The 17,717-nt window shown below is 40.4% G+C and overlaps 1 protein-coding gene across 1 annotated transcript in view; it reads left to right on the top strand.

The window, feature by feature from the left end:
• LOC137371342 (E3 ubiquitin-protein ligase SH3RF3-like) overlaps positions 1-10,218 on the top strand; it is a 475,007-nt gene extending 464,789 nt beyond the window's left edge. Inside the window, exon 10 of the mRNA XM_068033784.1 lies at positions 4,778-10,218. Coding sequence (XP_067889885.1) covers positions 4,778-4,946 — 169 coding nt within the window. The 3' untranslated portion in view covers positions 4,947-10,218. The remainder of the gene's footprint in view (positions 1-4,777) is intronic.
• The last annotated feature ends 7,499 nt before the right edge of the window (positions 10,219-17,717 follow it).

The following is a 17,717-nucleotide window of genomic DNA, read 5'->3' as shown; positions in this document are numbered from 1 at the left end:
TGGAAAGGAGGCTCCCGATAATAAAGGGGAGGCAGGGAGGGAGCTGGGGGCATGGTGGCGGTGAAAGTTTAGTGGTCGGGAAACCCAGAAGTCCTGCCAAGTTAAATGGCAGTATGTATTTTAAATTTTAATCTGTTTCCAGGCTGTAGCCAGGCAGGTTGTGAGGCTGGCTGGCTGTTGGGTGGGTAGAGCTCTGACACTAGGCCACACCCAGGGAGCAGATGTCAAGAGGGAGGAAGCCGGCCATCCTGGTGAGGGGTTGGGGGTGTTGGGTTGTGGGGGCGTGGAGCGGACAGGCTGATCATCAGGGGAGAGGAATTGACAATGGGGGAGGTTGGACGCCGGTGGTGGGTTTGACATTGTGGGGTCCATCGTGGAGGAGTTCCAACCACAGGGTGGAGGGTCCCATCACAGTGATAGAAACAGGTAAGCTTGGTGGGTCAGGTAGAAGCACTCCTGTTCCTTTTGGACCAGAGGCAGTCAGTGCTGTTCAATCCAGGCATTCTCACTTCCTTTCAGCTGCCAGGTTTGTGGAGAAACAGGAAACCCAGTCGGCCAGCTTTAAATCTGGAGCTGAGATAAAGTATTAGGCATGTAGCCAGATTAAAACATTTTAATGGACGACCCTCCACCAGAGAGGTTAGTTGCCCCTGCACCCATCCCACCTCCGATGAAACTGAAAGTTGGAGGCAGATTTTCCTTTTTTTATTTTTAACCCCCCGCCAGTCCTTGAGGGTTAAATTTCACCCTCCCACCCCCGAGGTATCTGAGAGGTGTTATTACAGAGTTATACAAGATAGTAAATGCTTTACAAAATTGTAATCTGGAATACTGCATTAAATTAAACTTTTTTTTTAAACCAGATATAGACTACGGAGTTCCAGTCACTGAGCTCGTGGATCAGACATTTAAGAGTCATTTAATTCAATCAGTACTTTGCCAGTTCTAAGCCTCATTGCTGGGGAAAGTACATGATACAGCAGGACATGCCATCTCTGAGTGGAGGGAGGAGGGGGCACCAGTATGCCCACCTCCTTTTGCCAACTAATTGTTAACACCTTTTTAAATTTTTATATTTATTAAGTTGAGAGTATTGCAGGATAAAGTCTTCTCTAGCATTGGCCCAATAATTCTTCTTAGCCTTATCCTTTGTTGCCAGCTAACTAAGGAGCAGACCTCATCTGTCTTACCACAACTAACCCCAGCCCTCAGCAGAATGCATTTGCATACTGTCTCGATGGAGAGGGGAGAAAATCACATGTCAAAATGAACCATTGGCAGCATGCAATGACAGCATTCATTATGGCTTTGGGTAAATAGCATTCTGAATTCTTATTGCTTTGCACCATCAACACAGCATTTCTAATCTCAAAGGTAGATGCCTACTAAAAAAAAAGGCATAACTATTATTTTTGTAGTTTCTTTATCCCTGCATCCTACCTAGAGGTATAAATTAGTGTCGTCTTTGCCTTCAGAACATACGAACGTGTGAATTAGGAGCGGAAGTAGCCCATTCAGCCCCTCTAGCTGCTCTGCCATTCAATAAATTCATGGCTGATCTGTTTGTGTTATGAATTCCACATTCCCATCTACCCCTCATAACCTTTGATTCCCTTGCCTAACAAGAATCTATCTACCTCCGCCTTAAAAATATTCAAGACCCCGCTTCCACCACCATCTAAGGCGGAGAGTTCCAAAGTCGCACAACCCTCTGAGAGAAGAGAATTCTCCTCATCTCTGTCCTAAAAGGGCAACCCCTAATTTTAAAACAGTGCCCCCTAGTTCTGGACTCATCCACAGGAGGAAACATCCTTTCCACATCAACCTTTTCAAGACCCATTTACGATCTTATATACTTCAATCAAGTCTCCCCTTCAGTGAAAACAAGCCCAGTCTGTCCAGTCTTTCCTCGTAAGACAACTTGCTCATTCCAGATATTAGTCTCGTTAACCACCTCTGAACCACCTCCAATGCATTTACATCCTTGGTTAAATAAGGAGACCAAAACTGCACACAGTATTCGAGATGTGGTCTCACCAATGCTCTGTATAACTGAAGAATAACATCCTTACTTTTATTTTCAATTCCTCTCATAATAAAGGATAGCATTCCATTAGCCTTCTTTATTACTTGCTGTACTTGCATATTAACTTTTTGTGACTCATGCACTAGAACACCTAGATCCCTCTGCACCCTGGAATTCTGCAGTCGTTCTCCATGTAAGTAATACTGTGCTTTTTTATTCTTCCTGCCAAAGTGAACAACTTCATATTTTCCCAGATTTTTGGTCCACTCACTCAACCTATTTATATCGGTCTGCAACCTCCTTATGTCCTCTTCACAACATATGTTCTTACCTATCTTTGTGTCATCTGCAAATTTAGCGACCATGCCATCGCTCCCCTCATCTAAGTCATTGATATAAATTGTAAAAAGTTGGGGCCCCAGCACAGACCCCTGTGGGACTCTACTCATCACATCCTAGTCACTCAGAAAAGGACCCATTTATGCATACTGTCTGTTTTCTGCCAGTCAGCCAATCTTCTATCCATGCTAATATCTTACCCCCTACACCATGAGCTCCTACTTTGCGCAATAGCTTTTTATGTGGCACCTTGTCAAATGCCTTCTGGAAATCCAAATACAGTATATCAATGGGGCTCCCCTTTATCCACAGCACATGTTATTCAAAGAACTCCAATAAATTGGTTAAACATGATTTCCCTTTCATAAAACCATGCTGACTATTCCCGATTATCTTGAGTTTTTCTAAGTGCCCAGCTATAACCTCCTCAATGATCAATTCTAACATCTTCCCCACGACAGACGTCAAGCTAACTGGTCTATAGTTACCTGTTTTCTGCCTCCCACCCTTCTTGAATAGAGGGGTTATATTTGCTACTTTCCAGTCTGATGGAACCTTTCCAGAATCTAGCAAATTTTGAAAAATTAACACCAATGCATCTACTACCTCATTAGCCACCTCTTTTAGGACCCTAGGATGAAGTCCATCAGGACCTGGGGACTTGTCAGCCCGCAATTCAATCAGTTTGCTCAGTACTGCTTCCCTGGTGATTGTATTGTCACCAAGTTCCTCTCTTCCTTCCACCTCCTGATTTAAAGCTATTACTGGAATGTCTTTGTATCCTCTATGATGAAGACAGAAGCAAAATATTGTTCATTTCATCCACCATTTCCTTATTATCCACTATTAACTCCCCATTCTCACTCTCTAGAGGACCAACACTCACTTTACTTACTCTTTTCCTTTTTAAATACCTGTAGAAACTCTTGCTATCCATTTTTACATCCTCTCATACTCTAATTTCTTTCTCCTGATTAACCTTTTAGTCATTCTTTGCTGTTCTTTATATTCTGATCAATCATCTGACCTGCGACTCATCTTTGCACAATTATATGCTTTTTCCTCAAGTTTGATGCTTTCCTTAACTTCTTTAATTAACCACAAATGATGGGTCTTCCCCTTAGAATTTTTCTTTTTAGTAGGAATATATTTATTCTGAGTATTCTGAAATATCCCCTTAAATGCCTGCCACTGCTTCTCTATTGATCTATCTCCTAGCCTAGTAACCCAGTTCACTTCAGCTAGCTCAGCTTGCATGCTCACATAGTTGGCTTATTTAAGTTTAAAATACTAGTCTTAGATCCACTCTTCTCTCTTTCCATCTGGATGTAAAATTCAATCATATTGTGGTCGCTGCTACCTAGAGGTGCCTTTACTCTGAGGTCATTAATTAATCATGTCACATTACACAATACCAAGTCTAATATAACCTGCTGTCTGGTTGATTCCAGAACATGCTGCTCGAAGAAACTGTCTTGAAAGCATTCTATGAACTCCTCATCCAGGGCTACTATTGCCAATCTGATTTTTCCAGTTTATATGTAGATTAAAATCACCCATGATTATTGCCGTCCCTTTATCACAAGCACCCAATATTTCATCTTGTATACTTGGTACTACATTGTGGTTACTGTTAGGGGCCTGTAGATTACTCCCACTAGTGACTTCTTTCCTCTATTATTCCTCATCTCCACCCAAACTAATTCTATATCCTGATCTCCTGAACCAAGAACAACTGTCGTCACTTTCACTTGGTATAAATATGCATTCAATTTTGGAATGTGGATTCACATCTATTGGCAATCAGACTGAGAATTTGTGAATACAAGACCTCGTTTCACTTTGGATGTCAGAACAAGATCATCATCCCTTTATGAGTTGAATCTGTATCCAGGTTACGGGGTGAAATAACTGTTCTAATACAAGCCGTCTCCAAGAATTGCAATGATGCTGAACTGCTGAACATATTTTGTGTTCACAGGCTTCATTGTTAAGTCATTGTGCGCCACATGATATTCAATTTTACTGACTTTATCTAGAATTTGATTTTGAAAACAAATCAGAATTCTGCTCAAAATTATGTTTTTTGCAAATTGTGCAGTTGAGTTCCGTAAGAAATTGGCTGTCTGAGTGCTTCAAACTAGTTTGAATAATTGTGAAGTAATACCATTGTTCTTGACCAGTGACCCTAGAATGAATTCAAGATATCGTCTGGAAACTAAAAGAAATTTTGTGAAATCTTTAGGTTAGGAAATAGTTAAATGAGAATGGCAGACTGAACTAATAGGAAAAGTTGTTAAGGGTTTAAGGGTTGGTTTAAATATATGAAAGTAATAGAACTAATATTGGTGCTGCAGTATTTGTCAAATCAAGAGTGAGTCATGATCAAATGTTGTTTTCTTCTTTTGGTAGATATCGAGTGCTTGTCCCATATCCCCCTCAGAGTGAAGCTGAAATCGAACTCAAAGAAGGTGACATAGTGTTTGTTCACAAGAAGCGGGAAGATGGATGGTTCAAAGGCACATTACAGCGAAATGGAAAAACTGGTTTATTCCCAGGAAGTTTTGTGGAAAGCTTCTAAGAAGCCTGGTGCTTATCCAGAGCTGATCTTTTATCATCTGATTATCATGCCTGTTTGGCATTAAATACAAGTGAATAAACAATAAAGCACAAAGTCACAGGAATCAAGAATTTACATCCACTGCCATTGTCATTTCCAAAGAAATCGAAAAGACCTACCTGTAATAATGACTTTTCATTGACAATACCATTACTATATAAACATGTACATACAAAAGTATGTTGAAGCAGTGCCTTCCCCATGAAGCCACAGACAGAGAGACAAGTACATTTGCATTTAAAATTAGACTGAAGTACATTTATTCTCTATTGTGTAAATTATAAATCTGAACGTTTTTTTAAAAAACAAAAATAGAATTTTGATATATCACCATAACTTATTTGGTAATGTTAGCACAAATAATGAATGATTGTATGTGAGGTGCTTTCTCTGACAGGGTATAAGGAGTTTTCTTCTTTATCAAATAATTAGAAACCAAAAAATAATTGGATTAGATTGGAGCTGTCAACTGCCAGAGAAAAAAATGCAATTTACAAACAGTTGAATAATTTGTTGCTTGTAGTTTAATTATAATAGTCAGATGACTTTGTCTAATTCAGACAAAGCAGCTATAAAAAACATTGTAAAGATATAGCGATTAGCAGACCATATTAATCAACTGAAAATAATTTGGTCATATTATGACAATGGATTGATTGGCCTGACTATACAGAAAACAGCTGACTTAATGGCAGGTTCACAAGGGAGAGAAAATGTCACTGATCTATTATCAGTATTTGTATGCTAAAGAGGTTTTTTTTCTCAAATTGCAAAGTATTAATGAAAGCTATCACTCTGTCATAACAGGTTGGAGGCAAACAAGCATGTTCTGATTGAACAATTGTAATGGGGAGCAAAATACAAATAATAGGCTAGTTGCCTATTATACTATTCATACCGAAAAATATATGTATCTGAAGATTGCCAGTTAGTAGCTACCTAGATGACTAGGACATATCGTTCTCTGATGTATTTCTTTCTATTCTCATCACTTTTCCAAACATATTTCTCCATTCTAATCGATTGATTTGCAGCTTACCTACAAGAATCCCCTCTATCGAGTGATGAATGTGCCATTTATTGAGTTCCACTATTGAAGTGAGGAAATTGATCACTTTATTCTGGAGTGCTCCAGCATTCACGCCAAATCCTACAGGTTTGTCATTGTGACTTACAAAAAGACCAGTGCACATGTACTTAGCATGCTTGATGCCAGCAAAATAGTGTAATCACTGGCCAAGCATATGGCAATGCGTTCTGCTACTCAAAACTAGACAATCAACATTGCTGAATGATTTATTTATAAGGAAACAATCAGTAAATTGCATTAAACTCCATACTTCACAAGTTTCGGCTTGTGGATTATAGATCCCCAATAACAGGTGGTGATTTATTACAGTAAATCACTTAGATCCTCTGTCAATGCTGACTTGTTCCCTGCAAGGAGAACAGTTGGGATACAATAATTGGATTAATGTCTAGGCTGGTGAATAGAAAAAAATCTGGCAGGATTTCCATTTTTGATCAATGGCTGCTGCTGGAATATGTTCATGTATGCACGCATCGAACTGGGTTCTGACACTTACCGTCTATTTGCACAGGAGTGGTGGATACTTAAGTGAGATATTGAAGGGTTGTTGGTACCTGTAGAACTGGACCCCAAAAAGAAAGAACCAGCACATTCAAGAGCAAAGGGAGAAAATTGTTGGGGAGAGGGGGGTGAGAACTATTACCTCAGTAATGCAACAGCTAGGTCCAGGAATGAGATTGATCTTATATAATTTGTTTGATTTCATTAAGTAAGTTATTAAATATAATTATTCACATTGTTTAATGCTGCCCCAAAAAATTATACCAAGATATTTTAAATATCTTGCCTAGTCACAGCCATTATATAATACTGGATAGTAGCCTCAGTAGCCTATGAAGTTAAATCACATCAGGGAGTGTCTAAGTTGCATAGAAACTTTCCTGTATTTGGAGTGTGATTTTCTAAGGTTAAACATCGTAGGTTCTGAGCAGGTGGTAGGTGCAAGTATATTTTCTCCATAGTAGTAGCTGTTTTCTTTGACCATTAAAGTGGAACAATGATCAGTAATTCTGTCTGATTGCCAATATTATTAAACCATCTTGACTCATGCACAGTAGAATCCTATTCTGCCAAATGCAGAATTTCAGTTCAGAATCAGGCTTCTGGCTGAAAAACGATAAATATTTCAATTATGCCATTTCCACTGGTTGGTTCTATGCTCTGCTTACAATTAGACTGACGAAAGATAAATCAGACAACCAGTAAGCCAGTAGACTCATAAGCACAACCTTTTGTTTACCAGCCTGTTCCCTTTCCTGGAACCTTAATGGTAACTACTAACTGCTGGCATTCAGATGAGAAGTGAATAAAAACTGAAACTTGATTGCAGAAGTGAAAGTGAAGGTTTAGGTTACCACCTGCAGTGGCACTGCTCCCTGATATTGTCCATGAGAAACATGGACTTTAGGAAACTTGGGACAATGGGACTGTTTTGGATCTGGAATTCAACTAAATGAAATGGAAGGATGCTTCACGTTTATTATCATGACATCTGGAAAATTCCGGATACTTCCATTATTATAACTTCACAATGGTTGGCATGTACTTTATACTTACACTAGATTCCAAGAGGATGTTCAAAGTCTGATTTGCCAAAGTCACACAGTCAGCATTGATTCCTGTGCCTCTTACATGTTCCTGCAAGCTGAGCTGTTTATCACTATTTTCTGCGACTCATTGAATGTATGGTTTAAATTAGGATCTTCTATTTATACTTGGCTCGTCATAAGTGAAGAAATAAGAGTGTTTAAAATTATTAGGTCTAAACTGATGTAAGAATAGATATAGGAACCTAATTCATCAAGATAAATCTAATGTGCACACGACACAATGGTTACATTGAATTACATGCCCTATACTAATGATATAAATATGGTCTCTCAACAATGAATTGATTTTAATCTTCACCAAACTGATCAAGCCAAAACCAGCAGAAATGTACCATTTTTTCCACAAGCAATGAAAAAATGTCTCAACTCATCATTTGATTTATTACATCAATTCCACATACTCAGGAATACTTTACAAATAGCTAGAGATACATCCAGCTCAGTAATATTGCTGACTTTAAAGGAGCAATCATCTGGAAGAATTACTTAATAAAGTTATGTCATTTATTTGCAAGCCCACAATGCAATGATGTACAGCACATGCTCTCAGCATAATGAAATTGATGCACAACTGATTTGAATATTCTTCCTGCCCAGAAAGATTTGCTAAATCCTTTTTCATCAAGACAGTACCCCTTTAAATAGATATTTGCATTCTTACTACAGATGTCAGGAGGGGTAGCATTAATGTGAAAACAATCAAGAGATTATTTTTCACAGCACCATTGCTCAGCCAGTCCCATAGCAACATTGCTGTCTGCAACTCAGTCAGAAAAGGTGATCTCAGCTGTAGTTAAATATACCGAGGAGGAACAGCAATTCAACATTAAGGGGTTTTCATGTAAATATTACACTACTATCATTAACAATAAAGTCCGGCTTGAATTTTTAAGAATTTTGGTAAAATAATACTTGTGACAGAATGCATGGGATAGTAATATCACACCACCATTTTACACTGCACCCAGTCTTTTCGTAGCATACATAGGTCACTTAACTAAGTAGTGGTGTCCTAGCCATCTTGACGCAACATAAGATAAAAACACGTCAAGTAGCCATTCTGCTGAGAATATGAATTAAGAATGTTACATTTATGCTCCAAATATCAAAATGGACAGTAAAAAATCTATTAATTTCCTCTAAAGATCCTCCAAGTTAATAGAAACAAAGTAGACTGGTGTCCTTGCTGTAATATTTCTTTCTCTGTCTTGTTATCCTCACTACCTTTGCGAATGACTTACTTTTGCCATAAGGCAACTAATTAAGTTTCTGCAATGGAGTATAGTTCATTCTTTACACAGTGCATTGTATATAATGAGTGTAACTGAAGAAAGTGTCAACTATTTTATATTCAATTTCCGACTCATTTGAAGATAAAGAGCTCAGAACTGCTTTCAAATTAAATGAAAAGTTGAACTTTCTCATCATTTTCCTTCAAAACCTAGGATCACTTTTAGCCACAAAAGAATTCTTCCTTTAAGAACATAATAACAATCTGTACACAATCTGTACCCTTTTAAAAATGAGAGTGTTAGGTAAAAACAACTTTTGTCATTTTCTATTTCTCTTGGTTTATTAACATTCTTGTTTATACAGGCACATGTGGTGATATCATTAGGAATCTGGATTGTAGGAATTACTGAGCTGAGATAACATCAGCAGAGATATATGCTCATTAACCCAAGATCATTCAATAACCTTGTCACATTAACTTTGCATGTTTTAATTCAGCTATCTCAAATGGTTGAGCGCAGTAACTTACAAGTATGCACCCCTCCCTCCAGAGGTCTTTGACACTTTATTGACATAATGAACCAAAATTAGTCTCCAGAAACAAAAACAGACATTTTTTCAGTGCTTTGCTTTCTAAAAACATACAAGGCCTACTGATACTCCTTAACTTCATGAAACGCAAATATGAAAGTAAATGCTAAATTAGTAAATGGAGTCATTTCAGTATTAAAATGCGTTCACTTGGTACTCTTCGGAGTGTATCCTTCTGTAGAAGGAAGTTCTATGGCATATCTGGCTCAGTTAGCACCAAGCCCTGCCCACATTGACATATTATACGGCATAGCCATCCTTTGCATGCTGTTAAGTATCTTACATGTAACCATTTGAAATGATGGTCCCCAGAACAGATACATTTTCTGTTTCAGCATCACTTGAAAGGAAAAAAATATATATCATAATTAGAGCCAAGCATTGGAAGGACAATACTGACATTAAGCATGCAACGATTATTTAACTAGAAATTTCCTCTTTATTCAACCAGGAATTTGCTCTTTATATGAACCATTTAAGTTACTTTATTATTTTGCTGAAACTTCTAATATCAGTTAACTGAAAAAATCACATGTTTGTAAATACATTTCAAAATGCTCTGAGCTATAAAATTTGTTTTATGTACATTTGTCTAAGCCACCTTATGACTTTTAAATAGCTACAATTAATTTCCAAACTAATAAATTTCCATAATTGTTGCACTCTTGATGGGGACAAAAAACATTTATCCATTTTTACAAAATGCTTTTTTTTTTTACATACATCTCTGTGACTTTTTGTCCAACAGTAATAAAGTGTTAAATATGATTAAATCACCCTCAGATGTGATTTGTGGTATTAATTCTGTCTGGATCACTTCTACATGTTCTTTGAGTGAAGCACTTGGGCTGTATTAATATTGGGAAAACAAGAACATTTCCACCTATATTTAAATCAACACAGAAACATGCACTCTTCATTATAGCATTTCTTTTAAAAGCATAACTGAAATCCAAAGTATGTAAAATGTTTTACATTTAGAATGATAGATGTGGGAAAACAAAGTTTTATCTCGTTATAACTCAGTCCTCCAGCACCCATTATTGTTCACAGTTTAATGAGGTGTGTATTATACTTAATGCTGATTAACATTGTGTAAAATACAACAAAAACTGCAAGCCATAAATCACCAGCCTTTTCGTCTGATAGTAAATCATTTAACGGGTGGCAGCATATAACAAAGAACTCTCCAAATAAAAAACGAATGAAAAAGATATTTGAAGCAGAAATTGTAGTAAGTTAAACACAGAAAACTCATTAATTAAGCAAATATTAAATTACATTAGCATGCTATACTTCTCCAGGCAGAAAGGAAGTCCAGCCAGTTGCCTGCTAACAGGTTGACGTTTTTCTTGCAGGTCCCAAGATTCCAGTTCTGATGAAAGGTCATCAAACTGAAATGTTAACTTTGTTTCTCTCTCCACAAATGCTGCCAGACCTGCTGAGTATTTCCAGAATTTTCTGTTTTTATCCAAGGCGCCTATACCTTCTTATTGTGATACCCTCTCAGACACAAAGTGGAGGGAGTTTTTAGCTGACTTAGCTGACCTGCAAGCAGCAGGTTGGTCAGAAGGTCATGGGGAACCTGCATTTCAGGATTCCCTCACTGCCGCAGCATGTCTGTGATGTCACTGATTGGTTCCCCACTCAGAGGCCCAAACTGGATGACTGGGCCTCCATTTGGGCGGGAAACTGGTCAATGTAGGCCACAGCAGCGGATACGTTCAGGGATGGGGTGGGGGTTGGGATGGGGTCGATTGGAGATGGGGGTCGTGAGGACGCGTGCCGATCCCAGTTGTCAGGGTCGGGGGGGGAAGGTCTGGGGGGTCTCTTGGTGGGGGGAGTCACAGGTCTGGAGGTATGGTGGGGTGGGGAGTTGGTGGCCTGGGGTGGTGGTGGTGAGAGGAGAAATTGGAAACCTCAGTGGGGGGGGGGGGGTGTATGTGTTGGTCAGTCCGAGGTCTTGTGATGGGAGGACAGTGTGGACACCTGATGGTGATGTGGGGAGGTCGGAGACATCATGATGGGGGGGGAAATCGGGAACATTGAGATGAATCAGTGGGGTGGGGCGTGCAGATCAACAGAGTGCCTGATCAGGTGCTTCCCAGGCAGGCATTTGGATTCTGGAAAAAGGTGTGAAGGCACGTACCTTCTGAATACACCAAGTCTTTGCATCAATGAAGCTGCCAGATTTTCAAAAGGCCTTTGATAAGTTGTCCATAATAGACTAATGAATAAGGTCAGAGAATGTGGAGTCAGGGGACAAGTGGCTGAATGGATTGCTCGCTGGCTTCAAGACAGAAAGCAGAGAGTGGGAATAAAAAGTAGTTATTCAGAGTTGCAGAAGGTGGGAACTGGTGTTCCCCAACAGTGCTAGGACCACTGCTGATCACAATTTACATTAACGTCTTGGACTTTGGAATCAAGAGATCTCTAAATTTTTGGATGACACCACATTGGGGGGAATAGTTAATACTGAGGAGGAATGCAACAAATTCCAGGAGGACAGTAATAAACTTGCAGAATGGGCAAATAATTGGCAAATGAATTTCAACACAGATAAACGTGAGGTAGTACATTTTGGTAGGAAGAATTGGGAGGTCACTTATGACTTGGAAAGTGCAAGTCTAGATGGGGTAGAGTAACAAAGTGATCTCGGAGTATAAATACACCTATCACTAAAATTGCACCACATGTTAGCAAGGCCATAAAAAAAGCAAACCAAGCATTTGGTTTTATTTCTAGCGGCATAGAATTGAAAAGTAGGGAGGTTGTGCTAAACTTGCATCGAACCTTGGTTAGACCACACATGGGGCTGGAATTTTGTGCTGGAGGCAGGGCTCCCAGTGCCATGCCGGAAAGGCAGATAAGACGGGGGAACCCCGCTTCTGCCTTTTTGTGCCAGCCCCCCTCCCCCCCAGAAATGTTCCTCCAGTATTTTTGATTCAAAGTTTTAGGAGGCTGGATCACCGTCCCTTCAAAGACTTTAAAGGGACAGGGATCCTGCCTCCAAAAGCTGCCAGCCAATCAGAGGAGAGTGGTGGCCACTGTTGGTACTGCAGAGGCCACAGACCCAGGCCCAGCGGTGGAACCCCGGAACAGAGGTAGGTGAGGCCGGGTCACCAGGGCCAGTATAGAACGCCCTGGCGAGCGGCAGTGGGGGGATGGTAGTTCAGTCCAGGGGCAGGGGGTCCCTGGGAGCTAAAGTTGTTCCCATTGGGGGTCCTCCGTGGGCCACAAATTGCCCAGGGAGGAGGGTTCAGCCCCCACAAGCCCACATAGAGGGCGCATCATTTTACAAGGCGTCCTTTCCGCAGGGCATAGGCCCCCACTGCTGGTATGATCCCACAGGCAGCAGGATGAGGCCCTTAATAGGCCACTTTAGGGCCTCAATTGACCTGTGGGCAGAAAGACTGTCGTCAACCTATCCCGCCCACAGAAAAATTGCTGGGCGACGGGGAGTCAACAGGCCATCCACCCCCACCCCTCCCCCCCCCCCCCCCCCCCCCCCACCACCACCACCACCACCCGTTGCAATACTCCTTGTCCCCCTGCCTCTGATCCCGTCTTTGGGGGAGGTGGTGTAAAATCCCAGACTTAGGGTACTGCATGCAATTCTGGTTGCCATATTATAGAAAGGATATAGAGGCACTAGAGAGAGTACCAGAAATGCATGGGCATACATAACAGGAAAAGAATTGACAGCTGTGTCTCTTTTCTCTTGAAAGCTGAGAAGGTGACCTAATTTTTTTTTTATTCATTCATGGGATGTCGGCGTCGCTGGCTAGGCAATTGTTGGAGGTGGTCATTGCCTGGCACTTGTGTGGCACGAATGTTCCTTATAGAGGATGGTGTGTGGCTTGGAGGGGAACTTGCAGGTGGTTGTGTTCCCATGTATTTGCTGCCCTTGTTCTTCTAGGTGGTAGTGGTCGCGGGTTTGGAAGGTGCTGTCTAAGAAGCATTGGTGCGTTGCTGCAGTGCATCTTGTAGATGGTACACACTGCTGCTACTGTGCGTCGGTGGTGGAGGGAGTGAATGTTTGTGAATGGGGTGCCAGTCAAGCGGGCTGTTTTGTCCTGCATGGTGTCGATTTTCTTGAGTGATATTGGAGCTGCACTCATCCAGTCAAGTGGAGAGTATTCCATCATACTCCTGACTTGTGCCTTGTAGATGGTGGACAGGCTTTGGAGAGTCAGGAAGTGGGTCACTTGCTTCAGAATTCCCAGCCTCCGATCCACACTTGTAGCCATAGTATTTATAGGGCTGCTGCAGATCAGTTTCTGGTCAATGGTAACTCCCAGGATGTTGATAGTAGGGGATTCAGCATTGGTAATGCTGTTGAATGTCGAGGGGAGATGGTTAGATTCCCTCTTGTTGGCGATCATCATTGCCTGGCACTTGTGTCATGGACAGATGGGAAGTGGTGTGGCTGACTTCCACTTTTCACCTCTCAACTGACCACAGATAGTGTTTTAAAAAGTGTTTTAGTCCCTGAGTGTTTCAAGGGTCAAATAAACAGATAAATTACAGGTTTTCTTGTTGTTATAAAAGGATAAATATTTATTTTACACAATAAATATAAAATGTTCACGATCTCACTGACTCTCACACACACACATGCACACACACACACAAGAAAAGATGGAAAAGAGTGGTAGCATGCAGTTAGAATCCAAATGTGGGAAAAGAGTTTGTTGTTTTAAGAAAACCTTTTGAAGCTTTTGGGGAAGAAATCTTTCAATGGTGTAGGCCTGAGTGTTCTTTGTCTTGAAAAGGATGAAGTGTTGCTGGCTCCATGTGGTTAAGCCCTAATCTGAAGCCGATGGGGAAATCCTGGTTCACTTTTGCAGGTGGGGAGTTCCAAAGTCACTGTACTTAAAAGGTGTTACCAACAGGGCTCCTGTTTAGCTGAACCTGTCTCACAGCTGTTCTGGTTGAAAAAGGCCTTCTTTGGCTGTTCTCCCTTCTCTCCAGTGGGGGTATCTTTTAATGTAGAAACTTGACAGGTTGTGGTGTCGGTCAGGAGACTGAGGGCTCTCTCCCCTGGGTTGATTCATACAATGTTCCAGTATATATGAACCATTGTTGCATGATGGTGTCTGAATGTGGTCCATTCAGATAAATTGGTTTAACTTCACACCTATTATTTTGGCCTTGGCTTCGGAGACAGTCAGTCTACAAAAGTCTTTGTGAGCTCATTCCTGTAGATAAGCACCATCAAGAAGCAATGGGCTCCTTTCAATTTCAATGGGTTCTCCCCAAAGTTAATTCAGACGAGGTTAACAAATTTCATCTTTCACATACAAATGTGTTTATTAGCAATACAGGAGGGATCACCTGACCTTTACTCTGTTTTGTCTGTGGCACAAGTATGTCCATTGTCTTGTAGTTCAGTTCCACATTTGACAGTTATTTCATAACTCCTCAAGTTTATTTCATATTTCATCATTATTCCCTTCTTTAGCATGACACTTGCATGACATGAATGTTACTTGCCACTTATCAGCCCAAGCCTGAATGTTGTCCAGGTCTCGCTACAGGTGGACACACACTGCATCAATATCTGAGGAGTTGCGAATGGTACTGAACATGGTACAATCATCAACGAAAACCCCCACTTCTGACCTCATGATGGAGCGAAGGTCATTGATGAAACAGCTGAACATGTTTGGGCCTAGGACACTACCCTGAGGAACTCCTGCAGCAATGTCCTGGGGCTGAGATGATTGGCTTCCAACAACCATAAGCATCTTCTTGTGTGCTAGGTATGACTCCGATCAGTGGAGAGTTTCCCCCCGATTCCTAATGACTTCAATTTGGCTCAGGCTCCTTGATGCCAAACTCAGCCAACTGCTGTCATGATATCAAGGGAATCACTCTGACCTCATCTCTTGAGTTCAGCTCTTTTGTCCATATTTGGACCAAGGCTGTAATGACGGCAGGAGCTGAGTGGTCCTGCCGGAACCCAAACTGAGTGTCACTGAGCAGGTTATTGCTGTTTAAGTGGCACTTGATAGAACTGTTGACAACACCTTCCATCAATTTGCTGATGATTGAGAGTAGACTGATGGGGCGGTAATGGGCTGGGTTGGATTTGTCCTGCTTTTTGTGTACAGGACATACCTGGACAATTTTCCACAATGTTGGGTAGATGCCAGTGTTGTAGCTATACTGGAACAGCTTGGCTAGGGGCACAGCTAGTTCTGCAGCACAAGTCTTCAGTACTACAGCCAGGATGTTGTAAGGACCCATAGTTTTTTCCAGTGAAATGCCAATTCACTGCAAATTATTTCCCTCAGCTTTATTTCCTTTTGTTCAATAATTGAGTTGTAATTTGAGTCTATAATGTCAAATGTACCTCATCTATTAAAGGTAGACAATATATTGGGATGAATGAGGAATGCAAAGAATAAATTGTCACCATTTAATACAATTATATGCAAGAGCTATTTATCCACAGTCCTCCAAGCCAGCTTCTAATATTTGCCACAAGGACAATTTGTCTGAAACTAAACTGCTGCCAACTGAATCATTGCTACCCAGGGAACTATCACGTTGACTTATCACAAGAGGTTTCTGCAGACAATGTTAAGAAGCAAAATAAGTAATTTAAAGATACGTTACCTAGCTAATACAATCTTTGAATTTTGTGCAGCAATGCAGCAAATTGTCTATATTGTAATATAGAACAGTCCATTCTGTAATTATTTCAGAAAAGTATTACGAATAATTGTTCCAATCCACAAAGCATACCAAAACTACACAATCTTTAAAGGCTAGCAAATTTCAGTTGATGGCATTGAACTACTAAGTTAGCAGTCTCCCTTTGGTGATGAGTCTGAAATTTAAATTATATTTAAAAATATGGTTTTGTTTTCAAAACTGGTTTTCCAAAGATTAGAATCTGTTGTTGTCTTCATGATTCTTCAATGATGAACCTTTTGATTTATTTGAATGGTAGTGATTTAATACCATAATTTTTTAATATATAATAATTTAGCAACTTGCAGATAATTTATTAAACCAAAAGTTTTAAATCCTAAATTGCATACCTTTTAGTCTATTTTATGTTGTTACTTTACTTTCAAATAGAACTGCTCTGCTACCTGAAATCCCCATTTGCAACAATGCTGATGGTAGACAATACTAAATGGATAGTTACAATATTTGAGGTATAAATAGCCCTTTTTTCCTAATGATGCTTTTCCCCTTTATAAATCCTCTCCTGCTGTGAACCAAATTATAGAAAATGAAACATGTTTGATAATTTTATAAAATGTTTTATGCAGCAATTTTTACAAATAACTCTGATGATATTGAATCTAAATACTTTCATAAATCATAACTTCATATCTATTAATTCGTATTCAAATCCATCTCCAATTCACCAAGAAGTTCTACAACTTGTCCGTGGAAGATGGAAATGAGGAGAAGAGCTTCAACCAGCTATGTGAAATAACTCATTTCTGATAATATCCTGAAGCCTTATTTACTGACTATATGCATGCAGAAAACTACTTGTGCCTTGACATATTACTTGCATATACTTCTGTCCCTTTTAAGTTAGTTTTGGTGAAGTTTTGTGCTCATTAAAGTGGGGGCTGTTACTGCTGTTAATTAGTCCACTTTTGCCAGGCCAAGCATGACATGGGATTAGATCCCTTTAGGTTTCCCGATTCCCAATAATATACATCGACCCTGAACTCAGATGTTATGCCTGAATTTCTCCACATTTCATTCCATATATTGCATATACACCCTACTAAGCCAGTGCCGCCTGAGATGGCTTGGTCATGTGAGCCGCATGGAAGATGGCAGGATCCCCAAAGACACATTGTACAGCGAGCTTGTCACTGGTATCAGACCCACCGGCCGTCCTTGTCTCCGCTTTAAAGACATCTGCAAACGCGACATGAAGTCCTGTGACATTGATCACAAGTCGTGGGAGTCAGTTGCCAGTGATTGCCAGAGCTGGCGGGCAACCATAAAGGCGGGGCTAAAGCGTGGCGAGTCGAAGAGACTTAGCAGTTGGCAGGAAAAAAGACAGAAGCGCAAGGAGAGAGCCAACTGTGTAACAGCCCCATCAACCAATCTTATCTGCAGCACCTGTGAAGAGCCTGTCACTCTGGAGTTGGCCTTTATAGCCACTCCAGGCGCTGCTTCACAAACCACTGACCACCTCCAGGCACTTACCCATTGTCTCTTGAG

This window comes from Heterodontus francisci, chromosome 6 (genome assembly GCF_036365525.1).
Source record: "Heterodontus francisci isolate sHetFra1 chromosome 6, sHetFra1.hap1, whole genome shotgun sequence".
Taxonomy (NCBI): domain Eukaryota; kingdom Metazoa; phylum Chordata; class Chondrichthyes; order Heterodontiformes; family Heterodontidae; genus Heterodontus; species Heterodontus francisci.
The sequence above is the reverse complement of the archived record's forward strand: the minus strand, read 5'-3'. Positions and strand labels throughout refer to the sequence as shown.